Below are 16,656 nucleotides of genomic sequence, written 5' to 3' on the forward strand. Positions count from 1 at the left end.
CCTGTTCTGAAGAGTGCTGAGGATCTCGCAGAGAACAGGACTAGGTCCCTGCCCTCTGAAGCTGGCAGCCCGTTAAGAGGGGCAGAGAAGAAATAAGTTAAAAAAAAATAATAAGATGAGAAGGTAATTTCTGGGATATCCCTGGAGGTCCAGTGGTTAAGACTCTCCACTTCCAATGCAGGGGGTGCGTGTTTGATCCCTGGTCAAGGAACTAAGATCCCACATGCCACAGAGCATGGCCAAAAATATTAAATAAAATGAAATTGAGTCCTTAAGTAAAAAAATATTTTCAAAAATGAGAAGCATATGAATCTATAAAAAAGTCTTTAAAAAAAATAAAAGGAATTTCTGAAGGTTTTAAGTGTTCTAAAGCCAGTGAGGCAGTTATGGCTCAGAGGGGTCTACTCTAGAGAAGGTGGTCAGTGACAGGTAAGGCTCAAGCAGGGAGAAGAGGCTGCTGTGGAATGGGCCCAGGTGAGGGAACGGCAGCTGCAGAGCCTCCAATGAAACAGATAGACTTCGGGGACAGACAGAAGGCCAGCACAGCCAGAGCCATAGAGGAGGGGAGAGATGTCCAAGGGTGTAGTCGGAGGAGCCAGCTGGGCTGGGCTTTGCAGGCCAAAGTGGAGAGCCCAGAATTTGTTCTAAGGAGACTACAGTGCAGCGCTCCAGCATTCATCCCGCCTTCACCCCCAGGGCAGCGGACTCCCTGCCACCTTCCTGCTCCACCACATGTTTTCTCTGAGTTGCCCTGGAACAGAGGTGAAATGGGAAGTTGTGCTGAAGGGAGGGGAGGTTGGGGCAGCTCGGGAGCAGGCCCACGGCAGGATCTGCCTTGGGTGTAGGGTCAAGGCTGTGTCACTGGGGAGCAAAAGGAGCCACTAGCGTGGCTTCATCCCATGTTCTGCCCCGTGACGCTCATGGGCCACTGAGGCCACTGACTGTGGACTTCAAGGGGTCTCCCTCAAAGTCTGGCATCTGGCTGATCGGGCCAAGTGGTCAGCGCTGCTGTGAGTGTCCGTCTCCTGGTGCCTTTTGTGGAGATTTCAGAAGTGGGCTGGGAGAGGCTCGTCATTTTAAACAAAACCACATTTCCCTCATTCGTTTTTTTTAAATTTTTTAAAAAATAAGTTTATTTGTTTCAAAGTTTACAAATAACAAAGGTGCACCGTGTATTTAAAATTGCCATTATAGATGAGAGCGTGCGTGCACATTTTTGTTTGAGTAATATTTTTAATGTAATAGATTTTAAGATGTGATAAGGGAAGGATTTGACAGAGATGAATGTGCCAAGCAAAACCACAACTGTGTATCTTTTAAAGCACATCATGGCTTTAAGTACCATGTTGTTAAGGATTCTCATGAAGTGCCATTGACTGTACATCAAATCAGAGTATTGTTTCTTCAGTGTTATTATTTTCAGAGCCACATTTTATTGCTTATTTGCTAGTATTAATCAGTCAAAGGACACCATTCTTTTTTTTTTTTTTTGGAAACCAAAGCTGTCTCAGAAATGGCCGATTTAACTTTACAGTAACAAAATAGCACAACACAGACTCTCTCAATACAGATAAATTCACACATACTGGAGATTATATATAATAGACATATATGAAGCAACTTGTGTTAAAGAAGTGTCCCTTCCTGGCCAACCTGATTCTTCTTTCTTCCTGACCTTCTCTTTACGAACTCAAACCTGCCCCAGTACCCATCTCCTCCGCCTCAGTGGGGCTGGGAGCCCGTGGGTGCAGAGGAGCCAGGCCATCAGCCTGTGGCCAACAGCTGGAAGGAGGGCGGGTGGGAGGCAGCTGTCCATGGTGCTTGACCAAATTTTTCTCTTTCCTTTTTCCCTCTCTCCTTCCTCCTTTTCTCCTCCAAGCATCTACAATCTGACAAACCGTCAGCCCAAAGACTCACACAAGGTGGGACGTGGCTGTCGGGCCTCAATTGAGGACAGGATGTTTTCTAACAGCAGCTGCCGGGGTGAAGCCTGTGCTGGTCACGTGGGACCACTGGACCCGGGTACCCGTGACTGTCTTCCCAGAGACCCTGCTCTCCTCCGGGCACCACCGTCAAGGCGCAGCCATCGGTGGGAGGGAGGAATACCCTCTGGAGACCCTGCCACATGGCAGTTTTGCTGCTCTTCCCATAGCTGCCCTCCGCGGCCCGGCCGGCCCGGCCTCCAATGCGTTATACACAGAGTTGGGGCACACGCTGCCTGTTTTTGACGGATGCTGCCCTCCCTCCACCATGCCAGAAGTTTTTCCACAGCCTTGGAGAGGGGCTTTGACCGAGGGCTGGGGGCCCCAGGCTCCGTTTCATTCACATTCCAGCTGGCCCAGATCCCTCCGTGGCCACAGGGGCCTGCCCTCCCCTCACCCTGCCCTCTGGGTGACACGAGCAGGCGTCCACATGGCTAGCATGGGATTGGGAGAACTTTACAAACGTTAGGACCTAACACTGTCTCATCACTGAAATCAGAGGCCATAGCACCGAAAAGCAGCGTGGGCGCCGGCTGAGGCTTCTCCCATCCTGTGGGCGGCCGCGTGCTAGCATGCCCGCTGCCATCTTCAAAGCCATTCCCCCGAGTCATCATGAGCATCCCAGCGGCCCCTCCACTGTCTCCACCAGCCGGCTCCTCGTTCGTACACCTGGGGATTTCTTTTGATTTCAAGAACAGCCTTAATCATTTCAGTTTGATTTAAGTGTATACCTCATAAACATTGTTCTTTCGTTTCTCCCCCCACCCCTCCTTTCTCTCTTCCCTCTCTCGGCTCACCTCCTTGCCTCTCCCCTTCACCACCACCTTGTGACTGATGGTTTGGTCTCCTCTTTGCTCTGCCCCTGCTCAGCACAGGGAGAATGTTGACTAAGAAGCAATAGTGGGCAGCAGGCCACCAAGAGCACAAGCCCAGGGCGGGGTCTAGGGAGGCCCCTCAGCCCGCCTCTGTTTACCGTGGAACTCCAGTCCTTCTTAAGCCATCACCAGTGGACGTGCTCAGAGCAGAGGGGCCAGGGCTTCTGCCAGCCGAGCGAGGGAAGGGCCCAGAGCCCTGTGCTGGGGTGGGTGGCGCCGTCCAATCCACCCCAGTGGACTGGGCGGGGCTCCTCCCCGAGGCCCTTCCGTCTGGGGCCTCCATTCGTCTTGGGCACAGCCGCAAGTCTCATCTCTAACGTTCTATGCAATGAAATATAAACCCTCAAAGACAACTGTTAATATTTATTAAATTCCGTGTTATGTATAAGGAGTTAATTGCGAAGATGCAATTGAGAAACTGGATAGATCAGCTCATATCCGACCCCTTGCTCCTCTCCCCCTCCCCCGCTCCCACCGTGTGTGTGAAGTTCTCAGTCTGTGGCATGTTCGACCTGTGGCAGGACTCGCTGCTGCCAAGCAAGTCACCGCCGGTCCCGCAGCAGAGCATGCACAGCTCGCAGCCTCTTTGCACGATCTCATCCATTTTAAATGCTCTACCCTCTTGCTTGGAGTTCTTTTTTGTCTCAGACCCCCTCCTTCAGGAGTGCTTCTAGCTGACTTCTGCAGAGCTAGTGAGGACAGCCGGAATTGCTGCCTGAGCATGCCAGGCCATGGGCCCGGCAGTACAAGGCCCCACACACCCTGCGGGTTTCTCTGACCAAGACGTCTCCAGGGAGACACACGGTGGGAGCCCACACAGGATGTGTGCACGTGAGCATTTGGAAGATTGGCTGTGGGATTTCCATCTGTAAGTTGCCCCCCGCCCTTACCCTGGCCCTGAGCCAGAGACATCTGGCTGCCCCTTCCCAGCGGGGCAGTGTTCGAGGGCAGAGCTGGGCTGCCTCTGCAGCCAGAGAGACAGAAGACAAGAGTGGGGTCTGCCTGTGTCCTAGGACCCCAGCTCCTGACTGTGCCTGCTCTGGGCCTCTCCTCTGGCTTGTAAGCTCCAGGGTCTGTGAGCCAGGAGATCTAGGCCAGGACCGGAGGCCAGAGGGTGCTCAGGAAGGGCTGGACCTTTGCGTTTGTGGTATGGACCGCTGACAGAGTCACTTTGCATCAGAGTGGGTGTTCCCATAGACAGTGGCTTCAAGCAGAGATTTTTGGGAAGCATCTCAATAACAAGACTTCCAGAAGGTTCTGTGGTGACGCTCTCTGCGTCTGTCCCCAGGACCTAAACGCCCCACCAGCCCCCATCTCTGGAACCCCAGCATCCCACTGCTCATGACTGAGCCAAGCGTGCAGCAGGCACCCAACCCCTCCAGACCTGGCCTTCCTCCAGAATTTGCACCATGCATTTCTCAGGGCTCTGCATGTGTCCTTTCCAGTAAGGTCTACAAGCCCTTTCAGAGAGGGATCCTGGCCCACCTCTGGCAGCTGTGGATGAGATAGGCTGTTACCCACTTCGTTGGGCCCAGGCCCCACCCTTCTGGATTTGGGCTTCACCCATCCAACTGGACACCTGCCTCATTGCAGAGAGCAGGCCTGGGCTATGTGAGGCCATCTGTGCAAGGGCTGAGGGAGGCCATCATCTGGCCCCTCTGACCACCCAGGGCCAGGTTTTTGTGAGGTGTGCCTAGTGGCTGGATACGTATGTGAGGGACTAATGCCGTGAGCCTCCCCACAGAAGGCCAAGGGACGGGTCCAGAAGCGGGGAACTAGGCAAGGAGATGACAGCAGGCCAACCTCCATCAAGGCCAGTTTCAAGGCTAGTTTCTCACGCATTGACTTTTCAGCAAACCTTCTTTCTGGTCAAGCTCTCTGAGTTGGACATTTCTGACATCTGCCACTCCCCACCCCACCCCCAGCATATCCACAGGACACATCTGTACCGTCACCCCCTTGTGAAGGTGGCTGGAGCAGGCCTCTGGGCCACAGGCATGTGGCCCTTGTGTAGATACAGCTGTGACTCCAGGGACCAGAGGCTGAGAGACCAGCGTTCGATGCCTTGGGTGCTGGGGAGCACCAAGCACATCTCCACACAGGCAAGGGGATGTCTCTGGAAAGCAGTCCAGGCCTTCTCTATACCCTCCCCTGCCCCAGTGTCATGAGTAAGGGCACTGCCTCCTCTGTCTACTTCAGGGCCCGATGCGTTCACAGCAACAACCCCTGCCCCACCATCGCTTAGTCCTTGGGAAGAGACTGTGGTCTCAGGGCCCATGGTGAGAGGCAGCAGTGGCAGCAACTATGTCCTGTCTTCTGGAGCCTGTGGGGAGTTTTCCAGGCCAATCCTTTGCCATGGCAACAAGGCCCTGGCCTGTTGGCCCCTCCCTTGCCCTCATGCCCCCTCCCCCCACTCTGTAAATACTTGTCATCATGGACTCCGGCAGGGTCAGAGGGACAGGCCTGACCAACTGCAACGCCTCAGAGACATCACTTCTGTTCCCTGGGTACCAGCAGCCCTGGTGCGTGTGCGCTGGGGGGCACGGGAGAGCCAGGGGAGTCGTGAGGTTATCGTGCGTATGCACATGTGAATAAGCGTGTGAGTGTGTGTGTGTGTGCGTGTCCGCCTCACTTGGCCTCTGGGACCCAATAAGCCCGTCCTCTCTTAGAGCAGCGCCCTGGAGGGCGGTGGCCGCCCCACGCCTTTCCTCTGCTAGCTTCTATGTCTTGTTTTGGCTCCACCCCCCCCAACACATGCCTTCCCTCTGCTTCCCTTCTTTCCTCTCTCCCCTTCTTTCCTTCTCCTTTCTTTGAGGGGGGAAGAGTGCTGTACAAAGTCAAACAAACAAGTTTACAGTTGTAAGTGCAATGACCCGAGTCCTTCACGTGACCTTGTGAACCATGTGCCGTCCTCTGTGCTCTGTGAGAACTCGTGGTACTTCAGTGTCCCTCCCCTGTATTGTGACAAGGTAATTCTGTGGCATCAGAATAAAAGGACTTGATATAAACAACCTACAGACTGTCTCTGGGATGGTTTCTGAAATGGGCAGGCGCAGACAGAGGAACAAATCCCCCAACTGTGACAGCCCCATGTTTTCACGGTTAAAGGGAAAGAATGAGAAGGCAACGTTGCGGAAGTACCAGCAAGGCCAGGGCAGAGCTCACAGCAATCTGGCCAAAGACGGTGGGTCCCTCCACAAAGGCAAGTTTAATGCTTGAACCTGAAGAGAGCAGTTAGTTCACTGGGCAGACTTGTTAATATATATATTTTAAGTTTTTTTAAATTGGGGTTTAATTACTTTATAGTGTTGTGTTAGTTTCTGCTATACAACAAGGTGAATCAGCTATAAGTATACATATATCCCCTCCCTCCCACCTACCCTGCCTCAAGGGAAGACTGTTGAGGGTACCTCCACAGTCTGCGAGTGTCTGGGGTACACACTTTTCTGGGGCCTGGTTCCTGGGGACTCAAGTGAGCAGGTGCTGCCCCCTGGTGCTGCCAACAAGCCCTACACCTGTCTGCCTTGGCTGTGTCCACTCCAACCCCCAAACTCTTGGGGGCTACTAGATCTTAGTCCTTCCGCAGACTAGGAAAGCCTTCTTATCAAAGTAACCCTGAGCTTCTAGAAATGTTTAAAAACACAGATAAGTGAAAAGAGTATCAGCCTCACCTCTGGCCTTCCTCAAAGTTAGTATCTTGATGCATGTCTTTCCTTCCTGTGTTTTTCATTTTAAGCAGAGCCAGAAGATACAGCAGCCCCTGTTTTCTAGCATCCTGTTTATTTCTACATGTTCATTCCAGATACTTAGATGTTCATCCTCCAATGCTGCGCCTCCAGAGAGCTGCACCATGAGTTTACAGCCAGGCTGCTGAAAGTGCCCTCAAATACGGGCACTATGTTCCCAGTTTTCCTGTTGTAAACAACGCTGTAATGAACATCCTCATTTCCAACTTTCCACCCAGATGGGTGGCTGGGGCCACTCTTTCTGCTCCCAGTTCTGGCCTTAACAGGCCTGCACCTATGGATGCTCACAAATAAGTGGCCTCAGAAAATGGAAAGTTTTTACCTGACTAGTCGGATGGGGAAGGGGAAGCTGCAGGCCAGTCAAGTGGGATCTGAGTCACAGGCAAGGCAGGGCACAGGGACCCAGGGTCCTGAGGAAGCCAGGGTCCTTGGCTCCAGCCAAGCTCAGGAGACATCCATTGCTTCTGGTTTGACAACTGGCCAGCCTCTCCTGCCATGGTAACCTGCCCTGTCCAATGCCAGTGTCCTGAGGGAGCCTTCTTGCCCAGGTTTCTCATTCCACAGGAAGGACTCTGGTTCTGGGGGGAGCCTGTACCCACCAGGCCCTCTGCACCCAAGAACTTGGGCTGAGGCCTGAGAAGGCAGACAGGCTCACGCGCTCATCCACGTGCCACAGAGTAGGGTGGGGGAGGACTGGAGGGGCAGATAGCTTCTGGGGCAGGCTTGGTGTCCGATAAGACCTGGCAACACCCTGTGTGAACTTCGTACCCGCCCTTTGCCATAAGCCCAGAGCTCTGCATTCTACCAGGAGCACACCTCCGCCCTTCTTTTCTCTTCGGCCGGAGAACCCCCTGCAGAGCAGCGTCTGGTGACTGTATGCCTAGCAATAGACCAGGAGGGCCCGACAGCCAGCCTCCGGGCTGCGGGAGACCCCAGCTGGGGCTGACTTTGGCTTGCATCCCGCCTCTTAGGCTCTGCCCCTCTCCTCTCGCTTGACTCGACTTCACCCTAGCTGGGCTCAGAACCTCCCACTCCGCCCCCACCCCGCCTCACTCCCGCGTCTTCGAAGAGTCCTCGGTCTATAGTCTGGCCTCAACCCCTCTTCTCGTGGGCCCTGTAGTTACTCGCACACTTCGCCCCTCCCTAAATACCAGCGCCTTTATTCCGTCCCCTCCCAGTAATAGGCGAGGACTTGACCCACAGAGCTCGCCTCTCATCAGCCTAGCCCGCCCCGAGAAGCCGGCTTCTTTCTGGGAGATCCCTGCTCTTCCCCCGCAGGACTCCAGCGACCGCAGGCCCTACTTGTTCCTTGCAGGCCCTGCCTCTTTACCGACCGTCGAGGTCCCGCCCCCCTCGCTAACCGTCCTCGCCCATTCGTCGAAAATCCCGCCCCTCTCACTTCACTGCAAGCCCGTGGCGGAGGCGGGCTGGGCCTCTCCGGACTCCGCCCCCGGAGCCTCACTTCCGGGCGCCAGCAGGCCCCGCCTCGCCCTGGCGGCCCAGAGCCAGCATGGAGCGGCAGGTGAGGGCTCGGTCCGCGGTTCCCGTGGTCTTTGAAGCCCGGGCCGGGCCTGACCCTGCTGTGTCCCCTGCGCAGGTGCTGCTGAGCGAGCCCGAAGAGGCGGCGGCGCTGTACCGGGGCCTTAGCCGCCAGCCCGGGCTGAGCGCCGCCTGCCTGGGCCCGGAGGTCACCACGCAGTACGGGGGTCGCTACAGGACGGTGCACACTGGTGTGTGTTTGGAGGGGATTCGGGGAGAGGAGGGGGACGTGGAGGGCTCGCTGCCTGACGGTGCACACGGGTGTGTGGAAGAAGGCGGTTCTTGGAAAGTGGGTGTGAAAGGGCGCCTCCCCAAGAGCCCCGTGCACACAGGTGTATGGGGTTGGGGTGGGGCTACCTAGAGTATTATGAGCTGGTGCCCATGAGTGCAGAGCGTGGGCCTTGTAAGGGTTACCCCCATCGTCTTATCCCACACGCACCCTCAAGGTTCCAGAGTGGATGCTAGGAGCAGTAATGGTTTCTCTCCTGAGATGTTGTCAGCTTAGGCTCTGGAGCCCTAGACTTGAGCTGGGTTTGGGTTTTACCCATCCTGCCCCCAGAATATCTGGAGACAGATTGAGGGAGGGAGGGCTGGGGAGGGGAGCCCATGCCAGGACTGGTCACGTTGAGCAGTCTCACACCTCTCCTCGCAGAATGGACCCAGAGGGACCTGGAACGCATGGAGAACATCCGATTCTGCCGCCAGTACCTGGTGTTCCATGATGGGGACTCAGTGGTGTTTGCAGGGCCTGCGGGCAACAGTGTGGAGACCCGGGGGGAGTAAGTTTGAGGGAGGAAGCTTGTGCGCAAGGCCCCAGCCATCTGCAAGCCTTTTCTGAATGCCTACCATGGGCCTTGGTGTGGGTCTGACCCAGAAGGGAAGCCTGGAGTCAGGTTCCTGCTCCTTGGGAGTTCAGGCAGCCTCTAGTGACATGGTTGTAAGCGCTGGAGGCCTGCTCCAAACTTGGGATGGGACTAGAGGCCCTGCCCCAGGAAGCGGAGGCAGGCAGCTTCTGTGAAAGGACTAGAAGGGCTGCAAGGGTGGATGTGGGCTGGAGCCTCAGGAATCTTGTCTAAGAGGTTGACCAGTAAGGGGACTGGATGGGCTGTCACTGGGTGGGAGGTCATCCTGATCTGCTATCCCGTATCATCCTCAGGCTGCTAAGCAGAGAATCTCCTTCAGGCACCATGAAAGCCGTGCTGCGCAAGGCTGGGAGCACTGGGGAGGAGAAGCAGTTTCTGGAGGTGAGTCTGCACAGGACCAGGTGGTGGGCAGCTGGGGGTTCTGTCCCACCGATGAGGCTCTTGTTGGAGGACAGGCAGCCTGATTACCAGATGTCCTCAGGTCTGGGAGAAGAACCGGAAGCTCAAGAGCTTCAACCTGTCAGCGCTGGAGAAACATGGGCCGGTTTACGAGGATGGTGAGGCAGCCGGCTGGTGAGCAGGCAGGGTGGCCAGGAGGGGCAGCCGTAGCCCCGGGCTCCCCCTGATCAGCCTTCCTTACACCTAGACTGTTTTGGCTGCCTGTCCTGGTCGCACTCGGAGACACACTTACTATACGTGGCAGAGAAGAAGCGCCCCAAGGCTGAGTCCTTCTTTCAGACCAAAGCCTTGGACATCAGTGGCAGCGATGATGAGATGGTCAGGCCGAAGAAGCCAGACCAGGCCGTTAAGGTGCTCACGGCCATGGCCAGTTGGTGAAGGCTCCTCCGGGCAGCCCTCGAGCTCAGTGGGCTCTCTGCCCACACTGTGCCTACCAGAACCGGGGAGGCACTGGCTTCCAGGGGGCAGGGCAGGCTCCCACAAGACAGGCTGGGCATTGAGTGTCTTGTGTTCTCAGGGGGACCAGTTTTTATTTTACGAAGACTGGGGAGAAAACATGGTTTCCAAAGGCACTCCTGTACTCTGTGTGCTGGATATCGAGAGTGGCAACATCTCTGTGCTTGAGGGGGTCCCTGAGAGTGTGTCCCCTGGCCAGGTTAGTGCTGACTTGGCCTGCATCACTCCTGGAGTCTGGGGGCCCTGCCTGAGTGACTGCCCCTTGTTCACACCTGCCCCGTGGTCTTGTTTACAGGCCTTCTGGGCCCCTGGAGATACAGGTGTGGTGTTCGCAGGCTGGTGGCATGAGCCCTTCCGGTTGGGCATCCGCTTCTGCACCAATCGGAGGTGAGGACAGTCGAAGGTGGGGGGCAGGGCGCCTTGCAGCTCAGACTGGACTTGAAGCTGAGTGTCTCTCTGGTGGTTCCAGGTCAGCCCTGTACTACGTGGACCTCACTGGGGGGAACTGCGGTACGTGCCCGCACCTGCCCGTGCTTTACTGACACACACTGGGCCCTGGCAGCCTGCACGATGCTCACATTTCTGTCTGGTCCAGAGCTCCTCTCGGGCGACTCTCTGGCTGTCACTTCTCCCCGGCTGAGCCCGGACCAGTGTCGCATCGTCTACCTGCAGTTCCCATCTCTGATCCCCCATCAGCAGTGTGGCCAGTTGTGCCTGGTGAGCCGGGGCGGGGGGGGGGGGGCCAACAGGAGGAGGGGGTGGTGGATGAGAGCTGAAGAGTCAGTTTTGACTCCCCACGAGCCCGTCAGTGGACCTCATGTCCTGGGTGCAGTGATGATGTGAGCTCCACCTGGCCTTCTCTCCAGGCAGGGCCTAGAGGCTGAGAGTGCTGTCCTGGGACGCTCTGTACAGTCAAGACTCACCACTTGGAGAGCATTCTCTGTCTACAGGAATGCTTCTCATCTGCACGTGCCTGGGCTCTGCAAGGGGCTGGGAGGTAGTGGGCTCTGGGCCCCTCCTGAAAGTCAGAGGCCTCTGCAGACCTCTGGTCCAGGTCACTAGAAAGGAGATACATCAGGCTCCTCTCAGGTCCTCACCTCCCTACCCTGAGGGCACTGCCAGTCCCCTGGTGGGCCTAACCGCCCTGTTGTCTTGCAGTATGACTGGTATACCAGGGTCACGGTGGTGGTGGTGGATGTCGTGCCTCGGCAACTGGGAGGTAAGGGGTGTGTGGCGGGGCGGCTGCTGCGGAGCCTGCAGCTCTGTTCTCTAGCCATCTGTTCCCCTTGCTCGGGGCCAGCCTCCTCAGCTCTTTCATCCTGAGTTCCTTCTGAAGTCTCCCATTCTGGCGGACCACCCCAGGTTCAGCTGCCACAGCGGGTGGGACCATCACCATCGGGCATGGTTCTGACAGAAGAAAGTCACTTGGACCGGAGCTGAGACGGTTTCATTCAGGCTGCAGCCCATAGACCTTTCTTGTCCTTCCAGTGACCGATTAAAGCCCCTGCTCCTTCACGGGCTCTCGGAAAGTACACTAGGTTGGCAGGTCCTACCCCCAAGGGTGAACCCCCACCCCAGCATTTGTCCAGTCCAAGCCCTTGAGGTAGCAGGGTCTCTGGGAGGGTGGCTCTTGGCTGATAAGCTCCAATCACAGTCTCAGGCGCTCAGAGCTCCGCTTGGGATCCCAGGCTATCCCAAGGATGTGAGGGCTGAGTCTCCTGCCTTCTCGGGTTACCTGGTCCGTTCCAGGACACAGGGACAAGGGATGCTCTCCTTTTCCTCTCTTTGGGCTACAGGGATGCAGCTGGTACGAATTCTGGCTCTGCCCCCTACTGGCTGGGTGTTCCTGGGCAGTATCCTGACCCCCTGAGCTTCCATTCCTTTTATGTGAGGGGGAAGGGGTTGTCCCCGCTCTTTGCGGGATGTAGTGAGGGTTACATGAGTGATGATACTAGAGGGTAGGATTTATTTAGGCCCCTGGGCCAGGCAGTCAGCTAAGTATGGTAACGGACAGACAGGTGTTACCTTGGTTACAGCATCTGCTCCTACCAGGGGCCCAATAAGAGCAGCTCACAGGAATGCCAGTGCTTACTGTTTCTCTCAGGAGCTCTTAAGCTCCCCCTCTCCTGGGCCCTCAGAGGCCTCCGCCCTTCAGCCCACACTTCAGGCAGCTCCTCAACATCTCGGGTACCCATGTGTGGGGCCCCAGGTGAATTCTCCAGCAACCCAGCCTTCCTTATAGTCTTGCTGCCCCCCACCCCCATCCCCTCCACTCCTGGATGTGACCCCCAGCACTCTGCCTTTGCAGAGAGCTTCTCTGGGATCTACTGCAGCCTGCTGCCTCTGGGATGCTGGTCAGCTGACAGTCAGAGAGTGGTTTTTGACACAGCTCAGCGCAGCCGGCAGGTAAGGGGCCCTGACTGTATTGAGAGGCAGCCCTTGACCAATCCCTAGGAGCTGCAGGCCTGGGACATCTGGGGGACACAGGGGCTGCCATGGGAGTGGACCCCTGAACACCACCATATGGGGAGTTGATGGAGCTGGGACAGTGGTTTCTCCCCAAGGTTGAGCGGGGACACCACAGAATGCCAGACTCCTTTGGGGTGTGACATCATTGGGTCCTCAGGGTAGCTGGAAGGAGCTCAGAGGCATTCCCTCTCCTGCCCAGGGTCACTCACCACTTTGTGATGGAACTGGGATTTGAACCCAGGTCCCCAGGCCACACCTACTGTTCTGAGTAGCTGTCGCTGTAGTCATTCACGGATCTGGGCTGGCCCCAGGGTCCCCAGGAAGGTAGAGAGGAGGTGGGGGCAGGACCCAAAAGGCCCTTGGATGTGGTGCCAAATGTGGCCTCCCCTCTGTTTCAGGACCTGTTTGCCGTGGACACCCAGACGGGCACTGTGACCCCTCTGACGGCTGGTGAGCAGGGTCAGGGGGAGGGGCCAGCCAGGCCGGGGGAGGGACTGGAGCTCAAGCACATGGAGCTGCAGCAGCACTCGCGTCCACTCTGCACCACTGACTGTCCCGCAGCCTCTACTCACAGCTTTGAAGACCCTGCCTCTGCAGGACCCTCAGCCAGCCAACAGACTGCCTCCCCGCCTCTGCCTGCCCTCCCCGCCCCCTGTGTCCTGGCACTGCTCAGCACAGCCCCCACCTGGCTCCTCAAACCCACACAAGTCTCTCTGGCCAGGATCGGCCAGAATCATCCTCCCCACTCTTCAAACCTCAGGCAGAGGCACCTCTGCTTCTCCAGTGCCCAGGAGAAGCCCTGGGTTGGCTCCTTCATCTTCCTTTTACCCAGGCCTGATGATCCTGCCCCTAAAATGTTTTTTGAGTCCTCCACCTGCCCAGGCTGTACTCACCCCTCCACAAAGCTACCAAAGCATTGTTCCCAAACTCTCTCATCGTACAGTCCCCGGCTTAGGAATCTTACTCTCCTTGGACCCCACTGCCTAGAATCAGCACCGCACCCCCGCCCCCAGTCTCCTGGGCCCAGCTGCCACCCTGCAGACTACAGTCATCAAAGGGTGGGTGGATGTACCATGGGGCCTGGTGTGTCGCCAGATCTGGCAGTCACAGGGTACAGCCGCTGGATGGGTGGGCTGAGAAGGAGGCTCTCCCAGAGCTGTGTGCAGTTGGCTGTCATTGGCTGTGACATCTCTCTGTGGGCATCTCTTTGCTGTTCAGGGAGGAAGGGGCACCTGGCTTTAAAGTCGCCAGTCTGGCAGTTCTGGCTCTGCATTTGGAGGGGTGGGGTGTGGAAGTAGTGGTGGCCTCTGCTTTCTCCAGGCGGGTCAGGTGGAAGCTGGAAGCTGCTCACAATTGACCGGGACCTCATGGTGGCCCAGTTCTCCACGCCCAACCTTCCCCCGTGCCTGGTGAGTGTTGGTGGGCCACAGACCAGGAGGCAGGGATTCTGTGCAGGCAGAGTTCCCAGGTCAGGGAACTGACCCAGGTCTTGACTGTGGCTGGTCAGTTCATGAGCAGCCAGGCTGCAGACTCAGCTCAGGATAGTCCATGAGATCTGGCAGCATGGGGAGGAATGCCTGAGCTAAATTTTGCTCCATACAGAACAGGGTGCCTGAGAAAGTGCTTGGTCTTCTGGCGTAAAATAGCCTAGAGACTGAGGAGGGAGAGGTACCTCTGTGTGGTTGGGTGAGTGTCTGTGTATATACCAGCTTATGACAGGAGTCCATGCTGTGCCCTCTGGAGGTGGGCAGGCAGCCCAGTAGAGCGAGGGCTGTCCACGCTCACAGTGGTAGGAAGGCTGGGAGGCAGCCAGGCCACCTGTGACCCACTCTTTTCCCTTGGCAGAAAGTCGGGTTCCTGCCTCCTGCGGGGATGGAGCAGGAGGTGGTGTGGGTGTCCCTGGAGGAGGCCGAGCCCATTCCTGACATCTCCTGGAGCATCCGGGTACTACAGCCACCCCCAGAGCAAGAGCATGCGCAGTATGGTGAGCTGGGCAGGGGCAGAGGGACACCTTCTCCAGGTTCCCCAAGCACACGGCATCGGTGGTCACCTTTCCTGTTTTCCTGTCTCACATTTTGGAGGGAAGGGTTTTGAGATTGTCTCTAAGAGCTGTTCTGCTCCTCTTGTGGACGATCATGGGGAGTAGTATCCAGGCATCTAAGCACCTGCTCTGGGCATCATCAGGCCATGTCATCTGTGGTGGGATAGCAGAGCCCAAAGAAGCCAGGTGTACGCGAGGCCTCTGTGATCACACCTCCTCCAGAATGCTGTCCCTGCAGAGAACAGGACTCCCCAACCAGGGAAGGAGGAGCATGAATGAGCCCCCTGGGGTCCATGCATCACAGTGTGGGCTACCTTTGCCCAGCCTCCTGTGTCAGAGGTCAGCCCCAGACCTGCAGCTACAGTGGAGGCTTTAGCTGGCAGAGCCCCAGGCAGTAGCCCTGGGTCTGCTGACTGCTGCTTCTCCCCTGCAGTTGGTCTTGACTTTGAAGCCATCCTTATCCAGCCCAGCAACCCTCCAGATAAGACCCAGGTGCCCATGGTGGTCATGCCCCACGGTAGGTAACTGACCTAACAGCCCCTGCCCTTCCTCTCCACCCCTCCTTAGCTGGCTATTTCACCCTCTGTCTGTTCCCTATCTGCAGGGGGACCCCATTCATCCTTTGTCACTTCCTGGATGCTACTCCCAGCCATGCTTTGCAAGATGGGCTTTGCAGTACTACTAGGTGAGGGGGCAGGGCCCTGAAGCTCTGGTGGGGCCATGGGGGTGGTCATGGGGTGGGCCTGGTTGGTGTAAGTGTTGTGGGTACTACCCTCGTCTCCAGGCCTCTCTGCAGCCCTGAACTGGTAATCACTATCAGAAACTGCCCTGGCCTAGCCTCCGGCTCCGTGGACTAACTTGGAACTCCCATGAAAGGGCATGTGGCCACTGGGCCATCTCCGACCTCTTGGCCCCTTCCCCTGGCGTCTGAGGCAGCTAGCCCCAAGGCCTACTTCACACAGAGGGGAAAGGGTATCCAGGGCTCCAGGAATGCCACTTGATCACCCTGTCTGGTCCCTCCTTGGCTTCCAGTGAACTATCGTGGCTCCACGGGCTTTGGCCAGGACAGCATCCTCTCCCTCCCTGGCAATGTGGGCAGCCAGGATGTGAAGGACGTCCAGGTAGCAGGGACTGGGGCTTCTGGACAGGTTGGGAGGGTAGGACAGCAGGGGTGTGGCTCCATTCAGCTGGGCAGGCTGCTGGCTGCAGCATGATCTGCCCCACCCTGTAGTTTGCAGTTGAGCAGGTGCTCCAGGAGGAACACTTTGACGCAGGCCGAGTGGCCCTGTTGGGTGGTTCCCATGGCGGCTTCCTGTCCTGCCACCTGATTGGTCAGTATCCTGAGACCTACGGCGCCTGTGTGGTGCGGAACCCTGTGATCAACATTGCCTCCATGATGGGCTCCACGGACATCCCTGACTGGTGGGTGTGCACACAGGCCCCTCGCCCTTCTCCCCTCCCCTCCATATCCTCATGGGGCTCCCGAGGGCCCCAGTGCTCCCGGGCCTGCATTAGCATGGTGTCTTGTAGGTGTGTGGTGGAGGCTGGCCACCTCTACAGCAGCGATTGCCTGCCAGACCCCAACTTGTGGTCTGAGATGCTGAACAAGTCACCCATCAAGTACACCCCTCAGGTATGGAGCCCTCCTCGCCTCCCCACCACCAGTGCACTACCAGTCTGTCCAGGGCCCTGGGCCCTGCTCACCCTGCTCCCTGCATACTTAGGTGAAGACACCAGTGTTACTGATGCTTGGCCAGGAGGACCGGCGTGTGCCCTTCAAGCAGGGCATGGAGTATTACCGTGCCCTCAAGGCCCGGAATGTGCCTGTTCGGTGAGTGCATGCAGCAAGACAGCCTTCACAGCTGGTAGGCTGGTGAGCAGCAAAGGCACCTTGATCCTCACACACTGCTGCTCAATCCCCCAGGCTCCTGCTCTATCCCAAGAGCTCCCACTCACTCTCAGAGGTGGAGGTGGAATCTGACAGCTTCATGAATGCTGTGATCTGGATGTGTACGCACTTGGGCCACTGAAGCCCTGCCCCTCGGCATGAGCTGGGTGGCATATGCCACACTGGGCTCTTGGAGGGCCCCAGGGTCTGGCAGAGCGGCAAGAGGCTTCCTGGTCTCTGGACTTCATGGATGGGTGAACCGAGGAACATGGGCTGCATACTCATAATAAATGAAGACATGGAGTCTGGTTCCTGCTGGTACTTTGTACCAAGCCACC

General features: G+C 57.0%; 2 protein-coding genes across 2 annotated transcripts in view; both read left to right on the forward strand.

Moving 5' to 3' along the window:
• The window catches only part of BSN (bassoon presynaptic cytomatrix protein), a 78,421-nt gene extending 72,547 nt beyond the window's left edge, over positions 1-5,874 (forward strand). The window contains exon 14 of the mRNA XM_040247281.1: positions 1,880-5,874. The gene's annotated coding sequence lies outside the window, so the exon portion shown is untranslated. The remainder of the gene's footprint in view (positions 1-1,879) is intronic.
• A 2,201-nt stretch (positions 5,875-8,075) lies between these two features.
• APEH (acylaminoacyl-peptide hydrolase) lies at positions 8,076-16,622 on the forward strand. Its single transcript, XM_040246951.1, has 22 exons — positions 8,076-8,125; positions 8,201-8,333; positions 8,795-8,921; positions 9,299-9,386; positions 9,487-9,562; positions 9,652-9,815; positions 9,982-10,119; positions 10,216-10,307; positions 10,390-10,430; positions 10,516-10,637; positions 11,079-11,139; positions 12,229-12,326; positions 12,788-12,839; positions 13,710-13,798; positions 14,235-14,373; positions 14,864-14,947; positions 15,035-15,115; positions 15,463-15,551; positions 15,662-15,852; positions 15,961-16,063; positions 16,155-16,261; positions 16,355-16,622. Exons 1-22 carry the CDS (start codon positions 8,114-8,116, stop codon positions 16,458-16,460), a joined length of 2,193 nt encoding a protein of 730 aa, XP_040102885.1. The 5' UTR covers positions 8,076-8,113; the 3' UTR covers positions 16,461-16,622.
• The last annotated feature ends 34 nt before the right edge of the window (positions 16,623-16,656 follow it).

This window comes from Oryx dammah, unplaced genomic scaffold (assembly GCF_014754425.2).
Source record: "Oryx dammah isolate SB20612 unplaced genomic scaffold, SCBI_Odam_1.1 HiC_scaffold_9, whole genome shotgun sequence".
Lineage (NCBI taxonomy): Eukaryota > Metazoa > Chordata > Mammalia > Artiodactyla > Bovidae > Oryx > Oryx dammah.

Excerpts from the sequence above, each read along its gene's own strand:
- APEH (XM_040246951.1), top strand. Across the intron at positions 8,334-8,794 it reads CTACAGGACGGTGCACACTG|AATGGACCCAGAGGGACCTG; the intron begins GTGTGTGTTTGG and ends CTCTCCTCGCAG. Across the intron at positions 9,563-9,651 it reads TGGGCCGGTTTACGAGGATG|ACTGTTTTGGCTGCCTGTCC; the intron begins GTGAGGCAGCCG and ends CCTTACACCTAG.